This window comes from Schistocerca piceifrons, chromosome 3 (assembly GCF_021461385.2).
Source record: "Schistocerca piceifrons isolate TAMUIC-IGC-003096 chromosome 3, iqSchPice1.1, whole genome shotgun sequence".
NCBI classification, from domain to species: domain Eukaryota; kingdom Metazoa; phylum Arthropoda; class Insecta; order Orthoptera; family Acrididae; genus Schistocerca; species Schistocerca piceifrons.
Genome location: NC_060140.1, coordinates 221674487 through 221695983, shown reverse-complemented (window position 1 = coordinate 221695983; position 21497 = coordinate 221674487). Strand labels below are relative to the sequence as shown.

Here is a 21497-nt window from a genome sequence, read left to right as displayed (position 1 = left end):
ATGGAGACGGTTGCGAATGGTCCTCGCCGATACCCCAGGAGCAACAGCGTCCCTAATTTGCTGGGAAGTGGCGGTGCGGTCCCCTACGGCACTGCGTAGGATCCTACGGTCTTGGCGTGCATCCGTGCGTCGCTGCGGTCCGGTCCCAGGTCGACGGGCACGTGCACCTTCGGCCGACCACTGGCGACAACATCGATGTACTGTGGAGACCTCACGCCCCACGTGTTGAGCAATTCGGCGGTACGTCCACCCGGCCTCCCGCATGCCCACTATACGTCCTCGCTCAAAGTCCGTCAACTGCACATACGGTTCACGTCCACGCTGTCGCGGCATGCTACCAGTGTTAAAGACTGCGATGGAGCTCCGTATGCCACGGCAAACTGGCTGACACTGACGGCGGCGGTGCACAAATGCTGCGCAGCTAGCGCCATTCGACGGCCAACACCGCGGTTCCTGGTGTGTCCGCTGTGCCGTGCGTGTGATCATCGCTTGTACAGACAGCCCTCTCGCAGTGTCCGGAGCAAGTATGGTGGGTCTGACACACCGGTGTCAATGTGTTCTTTTTTCCATTTCCAGGAGTGTATTTCTAAGAATGCTCTTGGCTGAAGAGCGGGGTATTGTACCGCTGACTGCTCGCCCGTCAACTTATATTGGACGAGGGGATGCAATAATAACAAAGAAAAATAAATTATCCGTATAAGTGAAGTAGGAAAACTTCTACATCTGTTTGGCTGCATTACGATTTGAAACCCGATGCTATCGAACACGAATTCAGTGAACTGCGCCTTATCGTTCGAAGCGGTCATTGTAATTGGAGTACAGGATGGCTGTTAGGAGAAATAAAATAACAGCACCATCAGCGCTTTTATTTTAGAGCATCACGTACGGTTTCGGCTACTAGGGTCTTTTTCAAGTGGTTGATTTCACGAAATGAGAGGCAAGTATTTGACTGAAAGAGCCCCGATTAATGGAAGGCAAACGATTGCAAGGAAGTATCCATGATGGAAGATGTAAGTTTCTACAAAGGTTCAGGGAGTCGGTTGACTTTATTTTGGAAAGGGACTCTAAGTTTGTTGAGGTGAGTGATGTAGGACTTGATAGAGACAAAGCGTATGTTTTGTTACGGTGATAACAGAAACATGTGCATTATTGTTTTTTTAGGTGCATGTAAGTAAGGGATTTTTCAGAGATCTAGGTATCTGAGGAGATTTAGAAATCTAATTAGCGATAAAGATGATTGTTGAAGAGAATAGGAGAATCCAAAAACGACAGGCAGAGAATCACGTTCAAAAATATGAAACGATTTTTCAGAGACCGTCGCCAGTCACAACATGAAGTAACATGTTTCGAGTTACAAATCTTATCTTCAAGCTACAATCACAATGTAAAAAACATCTTACAAAAGCACATGTCTATATCAAAGTCCTTTCAGTTTGGGATGTGATGTGGTCACCTTTGTTCATATGAAATGGCACTCTTCTTATGGTGTTTTCAGCTATCTCCATTGGTATAGCTTCTTGTACCTTGTTAGCCACTGTGCATAAAATTGCATAGGGCAGTTAAAACACGTCGTCACAGTCAACTCTACTGTGCGCGGCGGTCAAAACAAAGCTTATTCCAATTTAAGTATCGATTTTAATTTGTAATTCATCAAAATAACTTTTATACTGTTGTTTTTATTATGAAATGGTCCCAGTCCCTGTTATTATAATATACTTCTTGGACCATCTTCAGAGATGCGATAACAAGATGTGCAGAAGTCATTGCAAATGATAAATAACACCATAGTCGACAACTCAATAGTTAAATCGAAACAATCTTTGTTTTAAACACCATCGTGGTTTTACGGCCTAGTAGTAACTGTCCTCTGCAGGTTCATGTGCAGTCTTTAACAAGATGTGAGGAGCTACAGCAACAGAGGTAACTGAACACACAGCCTTTTCGCATGAACAAAGACGACCAGAGCGCAGTAAAGTACTTTAATATCTATGTGTACTTTTCTAAAGTGTTTTCTTGAATTGCCATGAAGCTGATGCGTCCAAGTTGCTGACAAGAATAATATACAGAAGAATGGAAAATAAAATTGAGGATATGTTAGATGACGATCAGTTTGGTTTAAGGAAAGGTAGAGGCACCATACAGGCAGTTCTGAACGTTCCTATTGAAATGGAAGCAACTTTGAAGAAAAATCAGTCCATGTTCGTAGGATATTTCAATCTGGAAAAAGCGTTCGACAGATGTTGAAATCAGTCCATGTTCGTAGGATATTTCAATCTGGAAAAAGCGTTCGAAAGATGTTGGAAATTCAGTGAATAATAAAGGTGAACTACAGGGAAACTCGTGGTCTCGCGGTAGCATTCTCGCTTTACGAGCACAGGGTCCCGGGTTCGATTCCTGGCGGGATCACGGATTTTCACCTATCTCGAGATGACTGGGTGCTGTTGTGTCGTCAGGCCGGCCGCGGTGTCCGAGCGGTTCTAGGCGCTACAGTCTGGAACCGCGCGACTGCTACGGTCGTAGGTTCGAATCCTGCCTCGGGCATGGATGTGTGTGATGTCCGTAGGTTAGTTAGGTTTAAGTAGTTCTAAGTTCTAGGGGACTGATGACCTCAGATGTTAAGTCCCATAGTGGTCAGAGCCATTTGAACCTTTTTTTTTGTTGTGTCGTCTTCAAGGCAATGGCAAACCACCTCCGCTAGGACCTTGCCTAGTACAGCGATGCGGGTCTCCCGCATCGTCCCCTACGCTCTGTCAAGGAGTATGGGACTTCATCATCATCATAGGGAAAGACGGGTGGTATACAATATCTATGAACCAAGAGGGCGCAATAAGACTGGAAGACCAAGAACGAAGCTCTCTAGTTTTCTCATCTGTTTATCTGTATGTTCTGCTGTTGCAACATTATTTCAGTGTATTTCTGCACCTGCCTCTGTGGTCGGCACAACAAGTGAATCTGTGTGTTTGTGTGGCAGGCGCCGTCGGCGCTGCAGCCGGCGCTGTACCCCGGCGGGCAGTCTGGGCAGCAGATCTCGGTGGACTGCGCGAGCGCGCACAAGGGCCTGTTCGCCGGCGTGCTGGTGCTCGTGCTCACCATCCTGTCGCTCATCCTGTTCTGCGTGCTGAGCCGCGACCGCGCGCTGCTCCAGATCAACGCCTGCGAGCTCACGCTCTACTCGGCCGCCGTCATCGCCACGCTGCTCAGCATGTGGCGCATGCGCCACCTAGAGTTAGTAGCACTTGTTACACCTAATCTACACTCATGCTGCCGCGCGGGATTAGCCGCGCGGTTTAGGGCGCTGCAGTCATGGACTGTGCGGCTGGTCCCGCCGGAGGTTCGAGTCCTCCCTCGGGCATCGATCTGTGTGTTTGTCCTTTAGGTTAAGTAGTATGTAAGCTTAGGGACTGATGACCTTAGCAGTTGTCCCATAAGATTTCACACATATTCATTTAAACATTTTTACACTCATGCTCATAAATTACGGATAATGCTGATAAATGGTAAAACCACGCTCTGGTGGGCGGTTTGCGGGTTTCAATCACCTCGTGGTATGACCAATCGGCGCATTTGACCTGTGTCGTCGCACGGTGGCGCTGGCAGCAGTCCACATTCGCACAGGTGTGTTGGTGAATGTCAGAGTACGGTACAGCGAGTAGGTGTGCAGACGTTTTCAGACGTGCTGATGGTGACTGTGTGTTGAAAACGGCTCAAAGAACAAATAATTCTGACGTTATGAGGGGTGGAATACTAAGGCGACTGGAGGCTGGCCAAACACAGCACGTCGTAATACGGGCCCTCTGTGTGCCACATAGTATGATCTCAAGATTATGCCAACGATTCCACCAGACCGGAAACGTGTCCAGGCACTAGCGTATCGGATGCCCACAGCGTACAACACCACAGAAGACCGATATCTCACCATCTGTGCCCGCAGACGGCCACGTAGTACTGCAGGTTGCCTTGCTCGGGAACTTACCGCAGCCACTGGAACAGTTGTCTCCAGGCACACAGTCTACAGACGACTGAACAGACATGGTTTATTCGCCTGGAGACCTGCAAGGTGCATTGCACTGACCCCTGCTTACAGGAAAGCCCATAAAGCCTGGTGTCAACAACACAGTACATGGTCATTGGAACAGTGGTCCCAGGTTATGTTCACAGACGAGTCCAGGTATAGTCTGAACAGTGATTCTCGCCGGTTTTTTCTCTGGCGTGAACCAGGAAACCAGATACCAACCGTTTAATGTCCTTGAAAGGGACCTATATGGAGGTCGTGGTTTGATGGCGTGGGGTTGGATTATGATTGGTGCACGTACACCCCTGCATGTCTTTGACAGAGGAACTGTAACAGGTCAGGTGTATCGGGACGCCATTTTGCACCAGTATGTCCGCCTTTCCATGGGTGCAGTGGGTCCCACCTTCATCCCGATATATGATAACGAACGGCCCCACCGAGCTGCCATCGTGGATGAGTACCTTGAAACAGAAGATATCAAGCGATTGGAATGGCCTGCCTGTTCTCCAAACCTAAACCCCATCGAGCACGACTGGGATGCTCTCGGTCGACGTAATGCTACACGTCTTCAAACCCCTACGACACTTCAGCAGCTCGGACAGGCACTGGTGCAAGAATGGGAGGCTATACCCCAGCAGCTGCTCGACCACCTGATCCAGAGTATGCCAACCCGTTGTGCGGCTTGTGTACGTGTGCATGGTGATCATATCCCATATTAATATCGGGGTACATGTGGAGTAAACTGTGGCGTTTTGTAGCACATGTGTTTCGGGACGGTTTTCTCAACTTATCACGAATACCGTGGACTTACAGATCTGTGTCGTGTGTGTTCCCAATGTGCCTATGCTATTAGCGCCAGTTTTGCGTAGTGCCACGTTTTGTGGCACCACATTCTGCAGTTATCCTTAATTTATGAGCATGAGTGTTTATTCAACAAGCCACACTATGGTACATGCCCCAGAGCACTTTGTGTACCACTCACAGTTTCCCGCTTTTCTATCCCAGTCACGAATTTCGCACGAGTGAACTGGTAACCCTGAAGGAAGATCTCGAATCACTAGTACACTCCTGGAAATGGGAAAAAGAACACATTGACACCGGTGTGTCAGACCCACCATACTTGCTCCGGACACTGCGAGAGGGCTGTACAAGCAATGATCACACGCACGGCACAGTGGACACACCAGGAACCGCGGTGTTGGCCGTCGAATGGCGCTAGCTGCGCAGCATTTGTGCACCGCCGCCGTCAGTGTCAGCCAGTTTGCCGTGGCATACGGAGCTCCATCGCAGTCTTTAACACTGGTAGCATGCCGCGACAGCGTGGACGTGAACCGTATGTGCAGTTGACGGACTTTGAGCGAGGGCGTATAGTGGGCATGCGGGAGGCCGGGTGGACGTACCGCCGAATTACTCAACACGTGGGGCGTGAGGTCTCCACAGTACATCGATGTTGTCGCCAGTGGTCGGCGGAAGGTGCACGTGCCCGTCGACCTGGGACCGGACCGCAGCGACGCACGGATGCAACCCAAGACCGTAGGATCCTACGCAGTGCCGTAGGGGACCGCACCGCCACTTCCCAGCAAATTAGGGACACTGTTGCTCCTGGGGTATCGGCGAGGACCATTCGCAACCGTCTCCATGAAGCTGGGCTACGGTCCCGCACACCGTTAGGCCGTCTTCCGCTCACGCCCCAACATCGTGCAGCCCGCCTCCAGTGGTGTCGCGACAGGCGCGAATGGAGGGACGAATGGAGACGTGTCGTCTTCAGCGATGAGAGTCGCTTCTACCTTGGTGCCAATGATGGTGGTATGCGTGTTTGGCGCCGTGCAGGTGAGCGCCACAATCAGGACTGCATACGACCGAGGCACACAGGGCCAACACCCGGCATCATGGTGTGGGGAGCGATCTCCTACACTGGCCGTACACCACTGGTGATCGTCGAGGGGACACTGAATAGTGCACGGTACATCCAAACCGTCATCGAACCCATCGTTCTACCATTCCTAGACCGGCAAGGGAACATGCTGTTCCAACAGGACAATGCACGTCCGCATGTATCCCGTGCCACCCAACGTGCTCTAGAAGGTGTAAGTCAATTACCCTGGCCAACAAGGTCTCCGGATCTGTCCCCCATTGAGCATGTTTGGGACTGGATGAAGCGTCGTCTCACGCGGTCTGCACGTCCAGCACGAACGCTGGTCCAACTGAGGCGCCAGGTGGAAATGGCATGGCAAGCCGTTCCACAGGACTACATCCAGCATCTCTATGATCGACTCCACGGGAGAATAGCAGCCTGCATTGCTGCGAAAGGTGGATATACACTGTACTAGTGCCGACATTGTGCATGCTCTGTTGCCTGTGTCTATGTGCCTGTGGTTCTGTCAGTGTGATCATGTGATGTATCTGACCCCAGGAATGTGTCAATAAAGTTTCCCCTTCCTAGGACAATGAATTGACGGTGTTCTTATTTCAATTTCCAGGAGTGTATTTTCTCCATGCTCATATCATGGGATACAGTTCCTGACAAAAAAGTTAAGCACCCAGAGGACATGATCAGATGTTAATGTGCAAGGGACGTTCAATAAGTAATATAACACTTTCTCGGTCAATTTCGGTCGAAAAAATGGGAAATTTGTCGAGGGATATCGTGGAACATTCCCACTTAAGCCCTGACAGTTTTATGATGTTCCGATACTTGGCGGCGCTGTACGTAACCTCTGCGTCTGCCACGGAGGGGCGTTCCAACAGAGAACTGTCATTGAGTTTCTTCTGACGGAAAGCCAGAGCATCGCTGATATTTATATTAGCTTGCAGAATGTCTACAGAGACCTGACTGTGAGGAAAAGCACGATGAGTTGTTGTTCGAGGCGTCTGTCAGCATTGCAACAAGATTGAGCAGGGCCCCCGCGTGACGACTGGCCGCACATAGCTGTGATTCCTGTAGTGTTGGAACGTGCGGACACTCTCCTTCGGATCACAATCAAAACTTCGCTGCACAACTGGACGTCTATGTTGGTAGAGCTGACACACTCGTCCACCAGCTTGGATACTCAAAGCTGTGCGCCCGTTGGGTTGTACTACCATCAATAAATTGAAGATTCTACTTCAGCGTGTTTGTTGCCACGAAAATGGAAATGAACTTATTCGTGACAACGCAATGCGTCACACGAGCCTACGCAGCCGAGAGGTGCTATTCAAACTTCACTGGACTCTTCTTCCTCACCCACCCTACAGTCCGCGTTTCGGACCTTCTGACTTCCATCTATTTGGCCCAATGAAAGATGCAGTCCGCAGGATACTGTACGTGGATGATGGGGAAGTTATTGATACAGCAAGATGCTGGCTCCGAATAGCGGCCAGTCGAGTGGTACCATGTGGGCTTACAGGCCCTCTCGGTAAGGTGGCGTAAGGCTGCAGCATTGAACGGTGATGATATTCAAAATAGGGTTTTGTAGCCAAAAGAGTGGGAAATACGACCTCTGTTTTTTAAGTAAGGTCCGTCTGAACGTAAGCACACAAGGAAAGGATATTTCAAACAAGTAAATTTATTTTCAGAAAGTACATACTCCACGCTGTTTTTCGACATAGTTGCCAAGTGTGTTGAAAGACTTTTATACCTCTCAACCAATTTTAAAATACCCTCTTCATAAAGATTTGTCGCCTGCTCCGATAACCAAAGTTCACTGCTGTTTTCACGTCGTCATAGTCATTGTAACGGTTGTCACTGAGGTGTTATTTGAGGTGGAGGAACAGATGGTAATCGCTCGGCGCAAGATCAGGACTGTAGGGTAGGTGGTCTAAAACTTCCCAGCCAAACCTGTCCAATAAATCGCGGGTCTGACCTGCAGTGTGAGGGCTTGCATTGTCATGGAGAAGGACAATTCCATTTTTAAATCGCTCTGCGTAGCTGTCTCAGGGTTTGGCAGTATGCTTCTGCATTGATAGTGGTTCCCCGTTGCATGAAGTCGACCAACAAAACACCATGCCTATCCCAAAACACCGACGCCATTACTTTGAGCTGGGACAGAGTCTGTTTGGCCTTCACCTTTACAGGCGAGTGTGTGTGTCTCCATTCCATGCTCTGTTGCTTCGATTCAGGAGTAATATGCGAAACCCATGTTTCGTCTCTAGTTACGATCTGACTCAAGAAGTTCAAATGTTCAAATGTGTGTGAAATCCTATGGGACTTAACTGCTAAGGTCATCAGTCGTTAAGCTTACACACTACTTAACCTAAATTATCCTAAGGACAAACACACACACCCATGCCCGAGGGAGGACTCGAACCTCCGCCGAGACCAGCCGCACAGTCCATGACTCAAGAAGCCGTCACCTTCTTCGTGATAACGAGTCAGGAACTTCAAATCTTTGGTTTTTGTGGTCCTCTGTTAGGAGTTTCGGGACCCAACGGGAGCACAGTTTCCTAAACTTTAGGTGTTCAGAGCCAATGTTGTAAAGCACTGATCTCAACACGTCAGGAAATTCGTTTGAAAGACCTGTTATGTGAAGCTCCTGTTCTCACGAATCCTCGCTCCAACAGAAGCCACCAAATCGTCTGTAATCAAAGAAGGGCGACCAGAGCGGACATCATGGACGCTGTCACTGCCATCTTTGAATTTTCGTACCCACTTATGCACTTTGCTTTCACCCATAACAGTATCACCGTACACTTCGCAAATCTGCCGATGAATTTCTGCAGCAGGCAGGTTCCTCGCTGACGAAAACCGTATCACTAGCGAACTTCACACGCGGCGGGCGAGTTTATAGTCTTAAACATTTTGAAAACACGGACCAGAACCGTACCGGTTACCTACAGAGCTGAAACTGAGCACTGTTTTCCCGAGGCATGCCGGTACACGACGCACGCGCTCGTTGCTGTATGCGCGCGAACTACTAGTGTCTACAACAAAACTGACCTTACTTAAAACACACGCCTCGTAATATGGAATATTAGAATCCGGAATGAAACCAACATGCTTTCAGAAAAAATATTGCATTACTTATTGGAAGCCCCTCGTAGCTTCGTACATGTGCACACTGTCAGCGGATATGTCAACTGTTAAACTTACATACCAGACTATGTTATGTTTTTCTTATTTAGTCTAGTTGTCAGTCCTGGTGGGGTATGTAAGAGATTTGAATGACGTCAGATGTTGAGTGACATTGTGTAGGACACGATTATGCAGGATCTTCGTGTGAGACCATGTAATCAGCACCTGAAACAATGAAAAGAGGGGCCTTATCGCGGCCTCCTTTTGGCCGGCTGGTCGAATAGTGCGATATCTATATTTGTCCGATTTTGGTCTGCACGGGGATGTGAGGGCAGGCATACTCGTTAAGGTTCCAGTAGACTCCGTTTCATCACCACGAGAAAAGGATCGCATGTTGTACAGCGCACCCATCATAATCCCTTCCAACCTGCAGCCGACATCCGAGAACAGGTAATGTACTCCCCATTAGATTCTAAGCCATCACACACCATTGGTCGGAAACTAGCTGGAATAGACAGTTAACCGTCGCTACATAGACAGTCGTTAACACCACAACAAAATCGACTGCGTTTATCGTGATACCGTGACCGTGAGAAACGGTGATCGATGGCGTTCCGTTGTGTTCAGCAGTGAATTGCATTTCTGCTGGCCGGCCGGGGTGGCCGAGCGGTTGTAGGCGCTACAGTCTGGAACCGCGCGACCACTACGGTCGCAGGTTCGAATTCTGCCTCGGGCATGGATGTGTGTGATGTCCTTAGGTTAGTTAGGTTTAAGTAGTTGTAAGTTCTAGGGGACTGATGACCTCAGAAGTTGAGTCCCATAGTGCTCAGAGCCACTTTTTTGCATTTCTGCTCTACCCTAATAACAATAGTCAGTGAGTATGCCAGTGATCTCGAGAGAGGTCCCATTATTCCACTGTTTTGGATAAGCACAGCTGTGTTTCCTCTGGAGCTATGCTGCAGGGGACCGTAGGATATCAGTTTAGACTGGTATACTGACTTAGGAAACTCTGACGGCACAACGGTATGTCCCAGACATCATGCATCACTATGTGTTATCTCTCATGCGACACAATGTCGGTGTCATTTTTCAACAGGGTAGTATTTAGAAGAATGAGATTTTCACTCTTCAGCGGAGTGTGCGCTGATATGAAACTTCCTGGCCGATTAAAACTGTGTGCCGGACCGAGACTCGACCTCGGGACCTTTGCCTTTCGCGGGCAAGTGCTCTACCAACTGAGCTACCCAAGCACGACTCATGCCTCGTCCTCACAGCTTCACTTCTGCCAGTATCTCGTCTCCTACCTACCAGTTTGAATCTGCAAGGAAGTTTCATATCAACGCACACTCCGCAGCAGAGTGAAAATCTCATTCTGGAAACATCCCCCAGGCTGTGGCTAAGCCATGTCTCCGCAGTATCCTTTCTTTCAGGAGTGCTAGTTCTGCAGGGTTCGCAGGAGAGCTTCTGTAAAGTTGGAAGTAGGAGACGAGATACTGGCAGAAGTGAAGCTGTGAGGACGGGACGTGTGCTTGGGTAGCTCAGTTGGTAGAGCACTTGCCCGCGAAAGACAATTGTCCCGAGTTCGAGTCTCGGTCCGTCACACAGTTTCAATCTGCCAGGAAGTTTCAGGGTAGTATTTGTCGAAACATGCTACTTCATGCACTGTCTGCATGATGTTGAAGTATTCCCGTGGCCAGAAAGACCACCAGATCAGTCTCTGATTGGTTTCCGGTGTGTCCGAGCGGTTCTAGACGCTACAGTCTGGAACCGCGCGACCGCTACGTCGAAGGTTTGAATCCTGCCTCGGGCATGGATGTGTGTGATGTCCTTAGGTTAGTAAGGTTTAAGTAGTTCCAAGTTCTAGGGTACTGATGACCTCAAATATTAAGTCCCATAGTGCTCAGAGCCATTTCATCCCAAATATTACATCGGTAAATATAATTTCTACCTCTACAACTATATAGGTGATCTAGAAATTTTGAATAAAGTTATCCTGAAACATGGAACTTAGAACTTAGAACTACTTAAACCTGACTAACCTAAGGACATCACACACATCCACGCCCGAGGCATGATACGAACCTGCGACCGTAGCGGTCCTGCGGTTCCAGACTGTAGCGCCCAGAACCGCTCTGCAACAACGGCCGGCTTGTGATTGACAGACGCAGCGCTAACTGCCGAGTCGTTATGCGTCTGTCCTCGCAAATGACATCCACTCGCTGCAGCATGTCAGGTGTGATAGCTGTGGATAGCCTCTTGACCGCTATAAATCGCGGAGCTCCGCCGAACCGCCTTCTGATGACCTCACCCTCCGTGCCCAGCGACTAACTGCACTTTTGTCGACAGCAGATGCTCCATAGACTTTGCACAAGCGTTGGTCAATATTCCCCACAGTTTCTTTCTCTGCAGTGAAGTTCAATGACTTCACTTTGCTTGTACCGTACATCACCCACAAACGCCATTTTGAAACGATCCTGCAGCTACGCTATCTTTCGGAAGTTTCCACACTCCTAAACATCCCTAGGTCCATTGTTTCCGATGTGATAGTGAAGTGGAAGCGTGCAGGGCACGTACAGCACAAAAGCGTATAGCCCGACCACGTCTGTTGACTGACAGAAACCGACGACCGCTGAAGAGGGTAGAAATGTGTAATAGGCAGACATCTACCCAGACAATCACACAGGAATTCCAAACTACATCAGGATCTACTGCAATTACCATGACCGTTAGGCGGGAGGTGAGAAAACTTGGATTTCATGGTCGAGCGGCTGCTCATAAGCCACACATCACGCCGGTAAATGCCAAACGATGCCTCGCTTGTTGTACAGAGCGTAAACATTGGGCGATTCAAGAGTGGAAAAACGTTGTGTGGAGTAACGAATCACGGTACACAATGTGGCGATCCGGTGGAAGGGTGTGGTTATGGCGAATGCCCGGTGAATGTCATCTGCTGGCGTGTCTGGTGCCAATAGCAAAATTCGGAGGCGGTGGCGTTATGGTGTGGTCATGTTTTTCATTGAGGGCGCTTGGACCCTTGTTGTTTTCCGTGGCACTATCACAGCACAGACGTACATTCATGTTTTAAGCACCTTCCTGCTTCACACTGCTGAAGAGCAATTCGGCGACGACGATTGCATCGTTCAACACAATCGAGCACCTGTTCATAATGCACAGCCTGTGGCGGAGTGGTTCGCAATAACATCACTGTGATGGACTGGCCTATACAGGGTCCTGTCCTGGATCTTATAGAACACCTGTGGGTTGTTTTGGAACGCAGACTTCGTGCCAGGCCTCACCGACCGACATCGATACCTCTCTTCAATGCAGCACTCCGTGAAGAATTGGCTGCCATTCCCCAAGAAACCTTCCAGCACGTCATCGAACGTATGCGCGCGAGAGTGGAAGCTGTCATCAAGGCTAAGGGTGGGTCAACACCATACTGAATTTCAGCATTACCGATGGAGGGCGACATGAATTTGTAAGTCATTTTCAGCCAGGCGTCCGGATACTTTTGATCACTTAGTGTATTAGCCTCTGCAGAATATACTCGTGGACAAAAATCTCTCGTGTCGAGCTTTGTTCCTACTCGTCCTCACCTCCCCTTCTCGTCCCCTTCGATTCCTCGCCGTGAGCTTGCCGATTCCTCACAGTAGAGTCGTGACCGCAAACCAGCTCGCACGAGCAGATGGGAATACAGGTCTGCTTTAACGTACCGCCTACGTCGAGATAATTAAACACGGAATATCAGATTAGTCGGAAAAGTATAGGGAAACTTCCTCTTTACGAAAACTACAAGAGGCATAAATAATTTGGAAGGATGGGGACTATAACTCCGCTCCTAACCGATTATGCGTTAGTGATTACGCCCCCCCCCCCCCCCCCCTGTTCGGCGAACTTGAGAAATATTTCTTTCTAAGTGAAACAATCGTTTTGTTGTATTTCTCAGGCAGACCACAGTTCACATGTATGATATCAATAAAACTGATCACTTGCTTTACCTGCTTCATCAGATACTGAACAAGCAAGTAAGAAAGGAAACTTAGAGGTAATTACTGCATGGTGAAAGAGCTAGTTAAATATTTGACCAGATTTAAACATTCCTGCCCTGAAGAAATAAAGATATAGGAGTAGAAGGAAATGGTTTGACTGTGCAGCCAAACAACTGTCAATGCAGTAAGAGTGAGACAACTTCAAACTAATTTTTCCTCTCCTATCAACAGCAGTAACATCTTGGACTTAGTAAACTACTGTACTATGTATCTGTGTCAGTAACAAGTTTTTTATTTGGCAGTCTCGGATCGCAAATAATACAGAAACTTGGCGATAAAAACTTGCTAGAAACCGAATGCTTTTATCACGGTGACACAGTTGCGTAATGTCTACTATAGTGTCTGAATATAGCACAGAAACATTGAGTGCTCCGAGTACGTGACTCGAGATAGCACTAACAGGCTGTAATGTTGTTAACCGCATACTTCGAGTTCATAGCAACGCGTAGTTTTGCCAAATCCCAATATTGTCCGATCGTAATTAATGCCAACGGCGGCAAGATTGGAAATGAAGCAAACACCGCCATTACAAACACCTCGGCAATAACTCGGCAGCCATTCCCACTTGGCGTCGCTACAGAATTCCGTTCACGTATGGAATTTACTCACACGCTTTCCCGCCAAGTGTTCGCGTTCCCGCAATGCAGTAATTGCAATCGACGCCGATTCTCCAAACTGAACTACAATTTGGTAAATTTCGCTTGCTTCCACACCTACTGTACAGTGGCAAAACAAATTCATTTTCACACCTTTCCGTTCTGTAAATTGATTGTTCCCATATTTAATACTTTATGTGAAAACAGCACTATGAAGCTGTTTAACGGCGGTCCATTATGTTTTCCGTAATTCGTCTACGATATTACTAGTTAAGTGAAACGAAGTTAAAGTGAAGAAAACAATTTTTTCCGATTGGCCGTTTACGGTCGAGACCATTAAGTAGCCAAATTAAAAGAAATTCTTGAGCAACAAAAAATTTCTTTATTGGCATGTTAGGTCAAATGCGAGGTGTCTTAAGGAAGTAACGAGATTGATTTTTTATCGACGAAAGTTTTTATTTTTTTCGGACAACAATATTGTCTTCTTCAAAGTAGTTCCCTTCGGCAGTTATGCACCGGTGGACTCGTCAGTCCCTGTCTTGGTAGCAGCGCTGAAAGGTGTCATCTGGTAGGGCCTTTAACATGTCGGTCACATACTTTTGAACGTTCTGTAGAGTCCCAAAATGACATCTTTTTAAGATATTTTTCAATTTAGGGAAAAGAAAACAGTCACAAGAACTCAGATAATGTGAATAGAGGGGCTGTGAAACAAGAGGAATGCCTTTAGAGGTCAAAAATTCAGTGATGGAAGTGGCCGTGTAACATCGAGCGTTGTCATGATGCAACATCCACATAGGTCGCCCATTTCCTTATTTTTAAACGTGGGCCTGATCTCACAAAAGCACGCACGCGTTCGACGATTTCGACGGTTTTTCAAGTTGAAGATCTCCCTCAGTGAAGTTCATCTCCAAAGTGTTCTCGACCTTCCAAAAATGATTTGTGCCAGCGAAAAGCCTGTGCCCTTGATGAGAAATGTTCCCGACAGGTCTGTTTGAACTTGGTCACACTCGTGGACTCACCATGTTTCACACAAAAATTGGTGGCATAACGTTGCTCTGAATTCCACTGTTATACACTCCCGGAAATGGGAAAAAAACACATTGACACAGGTGTGTCAGACCCACCATACTTGCTCCGGACACTGCGAGAGGGCTGTACAAGCAATGATCACACGCACGGCACAGCGGACACACCAGGAACCGCGGTGTTGGCCGTCGAATGGCGCTAGCTGCGCAGCATTTGTGCACCGCCGCCGTCAGTGTCAGCCAGTTTGCCGTGGCATACGGAGCTCCATCGCAGTCTTTAACACTGGTAGCATGCCGCGACAGCGTGGACGTGAACCGTATGTGCAGTTGACGGACTTTGAGCGAGGGCGTATAGTGGGCATGCGGGAGGCCGGGTGGACGTACCGCCGAATTGCTCAACACGTGGGGCGTGAGGTCTCCACAGTACATCGATGTTGTCGCCAGTGGTCGGCGGAAGGTGCACGTGCCCGTTGACCTGGGACCGGACCGCAGCGACGCACGGATGCACGCCAAGACCGTAGGATCCTACGCAGTGCCGTAGCGGACCGCACCGCCACTTCCCAGCAAATTAGGGACACTGTTGCTCCTGGGGTATCGGCGAGGACCATTCGCAACCGTCTCCATGAAGCTGGGCTACGGTCCCGCACACCGTTAGGCCGTCTTCCGCTCACGCCCCAACATCGTGCAGCCCGCCTCCAGTGGTGTCGCGACAGGCGCGAATGGAGGGACGAATGGAGACGTGTCGTCTTCAGCGATGAGAGTCGCTTCTGCCTTGGTGCCAATGATGGTCGTATGCGTGTTTGGCGCCGTGCAGGTGAGCGCCACAATCAGGACTGCATACGACCGAGGCACACAGGGCCAACACCCGGCATCATGGTGTGGGGAGCGATCTCCTACACTGGCCGTACACCACTGGTGATCGTCGAGGGGACACTGAATAGTGCACGGTACATCCAAACCGTCATCGAACCCATCGTTCTACCATTCCTAGACCGGCAAGGGAACTTGCTGTTCCAACAGGACAATGCACGTCCGCATGTATCCCGTGCCACCCAACGTGCTCTAGAAGGTGTAAGTCAACTACCCTGGCCAGCTAGATCTCCGGATCTGTCCCCCATTGAGCATGTTTGGGACTGGATGAAGCGTCGTCTCACGCGGTCTGCACGTCCAGCACGAACGCTGGTCCAACTGAGGCGCTAGGTGGAAATGGCATGGCAAGCCGTTCCACAGGACTACATCCAGCATCTCTACGATCGTCTCCATGGGAGAATAGCAGCCTGCATTGCTGCGAAAGGTGGATATACACTGTACTAGTGCCGACATTGTGCATCCTCTGTTGCCTGTGTCTATGTGCCTGTGGTTCTGTCAGTGTGATCATGTGATGTATCTGACCCCAGGAATGTCAATAAAGTTTCTCCTTCCTGGGACAATGAATTCACGGTGTTCTTATTTCAATTTCCAGGAGTGTATTTTCGTAAGACATAACAAAAACACAACTTCACTGATGGCGCTCTCAAAAATCACGTGATGGCTGTACGAAGTTGAAACTCGTACTGAGCATCTAGAGGGGATGGACACACCAGTCTATATAAGTAGAGCCATGCAGCGATGCCAGATCGCTCGCTGCGTTGTCAGTCTCGTTACTTACCTCATACACCTCGTAGTGCCTCTACTATGGTATGAATTCGAAAAGGGAAGATGATAGTGATGATGATAGTATTGAGAGCACTCGGCATCATTGTTTTCATGCTCATGGTAAAACACACTGACGGAAATGGAACGTGTTACACCATGAAGCATCAGTCAGATGTTTACAGGCTTCGAGAAGATGTTCATCACATAACGGGTATTCAATGATTAAAACGGATAAACTCTTCTTTGCTTTGTGACAGGAAAGCAAATGCCCTCAAAATGTCATCCTGAGTATTTCCTTACAATGCCTGAATCGCATACTGTGTCAGTTCACAGATTGATGGCTGGAGCCTGGTATGAAGATAAACATCTTCCCATCGCATCCTAGACATATTGACAAATCAGGGGACTGGGTGGGCCAGTCAAGAATCCGTACATTCCTCAAGGCGTTTTTTGTGTGAACGGTAATGTGGGATCACGCATTGCCCTGTTGGAATACGCTCTCTTGTGATGAAAGGTGTGAAAACAGGATTTACCATTCTAGCCATATAGTGGCGTGCGTTCAGCATGCCTTCAACAAGTAACAAACAAGCACTCTTTCCCCAGCCATTGTAGACACAGAAGGACGTCCAGGGTTCTGGATGACTTCACTATTGCTCACAAGTGTAGCATCGGTTGGAGGTCGCTCAGGGAGTCGGAGCACACGAAGAGTTTTTCTGCTGGAATACATCTCATGTTTCCATAGGCGTACGATCGCGTGTTACTCTGCAGGATACCGTGCTCTCCGCACCGTGACTCAAGAAACTGTAGTGGTATGGGTTTCGAGAATCGCTGCTTGTTGTGACCTTTCACCAGGTTGTCTACAGTCACTTTGGTGGCGACCTGACGCCCACAAACAGGAAAGAGACTCACCGCTGAAGAGCACAGAATACCACCCAATGTCCCTGTGGTCTCGCTCTACACCATGTAAGTCTCTGCTGTCTGTGACACGATTTCATATGTTTCTGTTTCATAATGCTGATACAATTTAGCCCCCAGCTGCTATAACAAGCTTTAACCGAGAGAACTAGGTAATGTTTACTTAAGATTCTTTTTCTTTAGCCTTTCGTATTTCAGTACTAAAACTGAAAAGTAGTGTTGCTTGTTTTTATCCATCCTGGGTATTCATCCCACAAGCATCGTCCATACCTAGCAATCGTTTCCCCGTCTGGCGCCTTGAGAGGTGGCCGTTGGGCAACAGGCAACACCATATACGTCAGCAATAAATAAATGAATGAAAAATTAGATGTTATGTTACTTATTCGATTGTAATTTTAAGTCAGGGAACCACTCTGGTGCTTCTGAAAGTAAAGCTATGTTTTGGTACATTATTTCACCCTTTCATTTCCCTCAGTTATGTCACTGTCTACACATACGGAATAACGCTCTATCTGTTCTCTAGGAACGGTTATTGCGCAGTTACTCACCACTGTCATCTCATGAAGAATCCAAACGGTAGAATTTGGATGCAGAATGGTACCTGGCCATATTTAGTGATCTCGCAGACTAGAATATGTGTATTTGTATGTGGATGGGCAAGTCTGCTCAACTGTGGAGTTATTAGCCCTCTTCCTAAAATAGAGACGAAAGAGGTTAAAACGCCTACTACTTGAAAAAAAAAATTAAATCCCATGCCCTAACTTCCATTCTCGCTCACATCAACCCTCACATTCACACTATTACTCAAAGTGTGAAAGTCGGTAGTTTTATTATTGTACGATTTAAAACTGTTGGAAAACAAGACAATAAGAAACTTAAAATAAGGAAGTGGTAATATGTGACTGACTGATCACTAGAAAAAAAGTTGGATGAGTCAGCTACCCTGTCAACACATTAGAAACTCCTTCCCGATATTACATAGACCAAATCTAACATTTCACCGAACCCTGAATCCCTTGATGTCTGATGAAATAGAGGATAGCTCAGCAGGTGTTTTAGCCATTGCTTTCTTGTCTAAATATAACATAAAGTCAATCATCAGACTGTGTTCTATACACTGTCTGATCAAAAGTGACCAAACTCCTTGATGTAATACAGAATTGACCATTAGATGTCACGAGAGGCGCAAACCCGTCTATAAAAGGAGGCGGTGAGTATTGTGTTGTGAATAGAGAAGTAATAACAGGAGACTAGGTGCGTCAGGAAAGAAGAGTGACTTCCTACGTGGACTAGTCATTGGATGTCAACTGAGTAAAAGACACAACACGGAGATTTCAACCTTTCTAAAGCTTCCCAAGTCGGCTGTTGGTGATGACATTGTGAACTGGAAATGTGAACAAACAACCATAGCTAAGCCAAGCCCACTCAGACCTCATGTATTGACGGACAAGTTAGCACAATGACTGTGCATGGAGAGTTATAGAGGATGGGGAACAATGACCAAACAGCTCCTCATAAGCCACAAATCTTTGTAGCCAGTGATAAGTGACACTTGAGGTGGTGTACAAATCAGCGCCACAGAACGGTGGATGACTGGCAAAGAGTGGTTCCAGAGGTGAATCACTCTACAGCCTGTGATAATTCGATGGGAGGATTAGCGTGCATGGGGAAAGTTATCTGCCATTACGTGTAGTGCCAACAGCAGTGCATGAAAAAACTGGTGTTGTGGTAGTGGAGTGTATTTCGTTGTTAGGACTTGGTCTGCAAATTGTGCTTAACAAAACCCTAAACGCGGAAAAGTTTGAACACATTTTACAGAACTGTGTTGTGTACAGTAGAGCAGCTCAGAGGCTATAATTGTTTGTATCAGCCTATAAGTGCAACTTCTCATAAAGCACCATCTGCGAGGCGATGGTTTGTGGACAATAACTCTCCTGAAATGGACTTGCCTACCCAGTCTCCGGACTTGACCCAGCGGAATATACCTCTGGGATGAGTGAGGACGTCGATTCCGAATTTCTCCCAACATCCAATGACCTTACCTTCTATCATTCCTGCTGTTGAGGAAGAATGGGCTGCCATTATTTGACAGATATTCAGATATATCATTGAAAGTGTCCACAGCAGAGTTCACTCCATCATAAAGGTGAAGAGTCGACACATCTTCTATTAATGACCACTAATAGCTGTCAAATCACATTTAATCGGACAGTGTATTTAGTCGGGAGAAGATGATTGCATCTCGCCTGTGTGACCAGAAGAAGGTACGCCACAGATGATTTGTTGATTTTATTATCTACATTTTAACATGAATTACTTACAGCAACTCTTGTTTGCTTCTACACATGACTCTTTACCTCGCCAAAGAGGTGATAGCATATGAGGGGACCACAAATTGAACCACTAGATTATCAGTACATGCCTCCTTAGGTGCTACATCTGCTAATTAGAGTCTCTGAATTCCCAAGTATTCTAGCATCCAGCAGAGTGCCCCCCATCTTCCCCAGCCATTGAAGGCATAGAAGTACGTCTTAGATTTTCTTAATCTGGGCGCAGTTGATGTATATGCTGAAGAACATTCAAGGAATCGAAGCAGACGAAGAGTTTTGTGACCTGAATACATCTCATCTTCTTCCGCGCCTCAGGTTCTACTCTATCAATTGATCGCTTCTGTTAGTCACGTTGCGCCATAAATTAAGACATAACCCTCAATGATTATGTCAGCTAGGGGAACACCTTAATTACAGACGTTGCAAAGGAAATACCAGAGAAGGCATGAAGAAGATTCTACCAATAGGATATTAAATACACATAACTGCCACAGAAGCAACCCAATGACTTTCTGTGGCTGCATGAGTGACACACGGACGTCCACATCATGTAGTCACTCATTGTGCTGCACACAATGCAGTCACAGTTGGTGGAGTCTGCCAGCCTGCTGGTTGTTGTCTTGTAGAATTCATGTAGAAGATTAATCGCCTTCTATCTGAGCCGAGACGAGGACAACAGTGCCCTCTATATCATCCAGATGGCTTGCCAGGCAGCGCCGCCACAAAATTCATACCGACTTGTGCCGTGCCAATCACAGCACAAATGGTACCAAGCCAATCATGACACATTTCCAAACGTGAAGATTAATCGCCTTCTATCTGAGCCGAGACGAGGACAACAGTGCCCTCTATATCATCCAGATGGCTTGCCAGGCAGCGCCGCCATAAAATTCATACCGACTTGTGCCCTGCCAATCACAGCACAAATGGTACCAAGCCAATCATGACACATTTCCAAACGTGTAAATAGTTGCACAGAACTATCAGCAGTATTGCACAAAAATACATCAAGTTGCCTCCACAAAGCCATACATAGCTATTGACAGTCTTATTTGAGTCAGGTCACTGCCAATATTAACATGTGTTATCAGGACCTCACTTTCGCCATGGCTACATGATCGCAAAATTACTGCACAGCTTCGAGCAGCTACTGGCTAATGTCATATATATATAATATGTATATACATACAGGGTGGTCCATTGATCGTGACCGGGCCAAATATCTCACGAAATAAGCGTCAAACGAAAAAACTACAAAGAACGAAACTTGTCTAGCTTGAAGGGGGAAACCAGATGGCGCTATGGTTGGCCCGCTAGATGGCGCTGCCATAGGTCAAACGGATATCAACTGCGTTTTTTTAAAAAGGAACCCCCATTTTTATTACATATTCGTGTAGTAGGTAAAGAAATATGAATGTTTTAGTTTGACTACTTTCTTCACTTTGTGATAGATGGCGCTGTAATAGTCACAAACATATGGCTCACAATGTTAGACGAACAGTTGTTAACAGGTAGGTTTTTTAAATTAAAATACAGAACGTAGGTACGTTTGAACATTTTATTTCGGTGATTAAAATGTGATACATGTACCTTTGTGAACTTATCATTTCTGAGAACGCATGCTCTTACAGCGTGATTATCTGTAAATACCACATTCACGCAATAAATGCTCAAAATGATGTCTGTCAACCTCAATGCATTTGGCAATACATGTAACGACATTCCTGTCAACAGCGAGTAGTTCGCCTTCCGTAATGTTCGCAAACGCATTGACAATGCGCTGACACATATTGTCAGGCGTTTTCGGTAGATCACGATAGTAAATATCCTTCAACTTTCCCCACAGAAAGAAATTCTGGGACGTCAGATCCGGTGAATGTGCGAGCCATCCACCCGTCATGCAATATGCTATTCAATACCGCTTCAGCCGCACGTGAGCTATGTG

General features: G+C 47.4%; 1 protein-coding gene across 1 annotated transcript in view; it reads left to right on the top strand.

Annotated features, from left to right (window-relative positions):
• The window catches only part of LOC124788184 (proton channel OtopLc-like), a 132707-nt gene that overhangs the window by 105104 nt on the left and 6106 nt on the right, over positions 1–21497 (top strand). The window contains exon 9 of the mRNA XM_047255344.1: positions 2972–3225. Within this exon, the coding sequence (XP_047111300.1) occupies positions 2972–3225 (254 nt within the window). The remainder of the gene's footprint in view (positions 1–2971; positions 3226–21497) is intronic.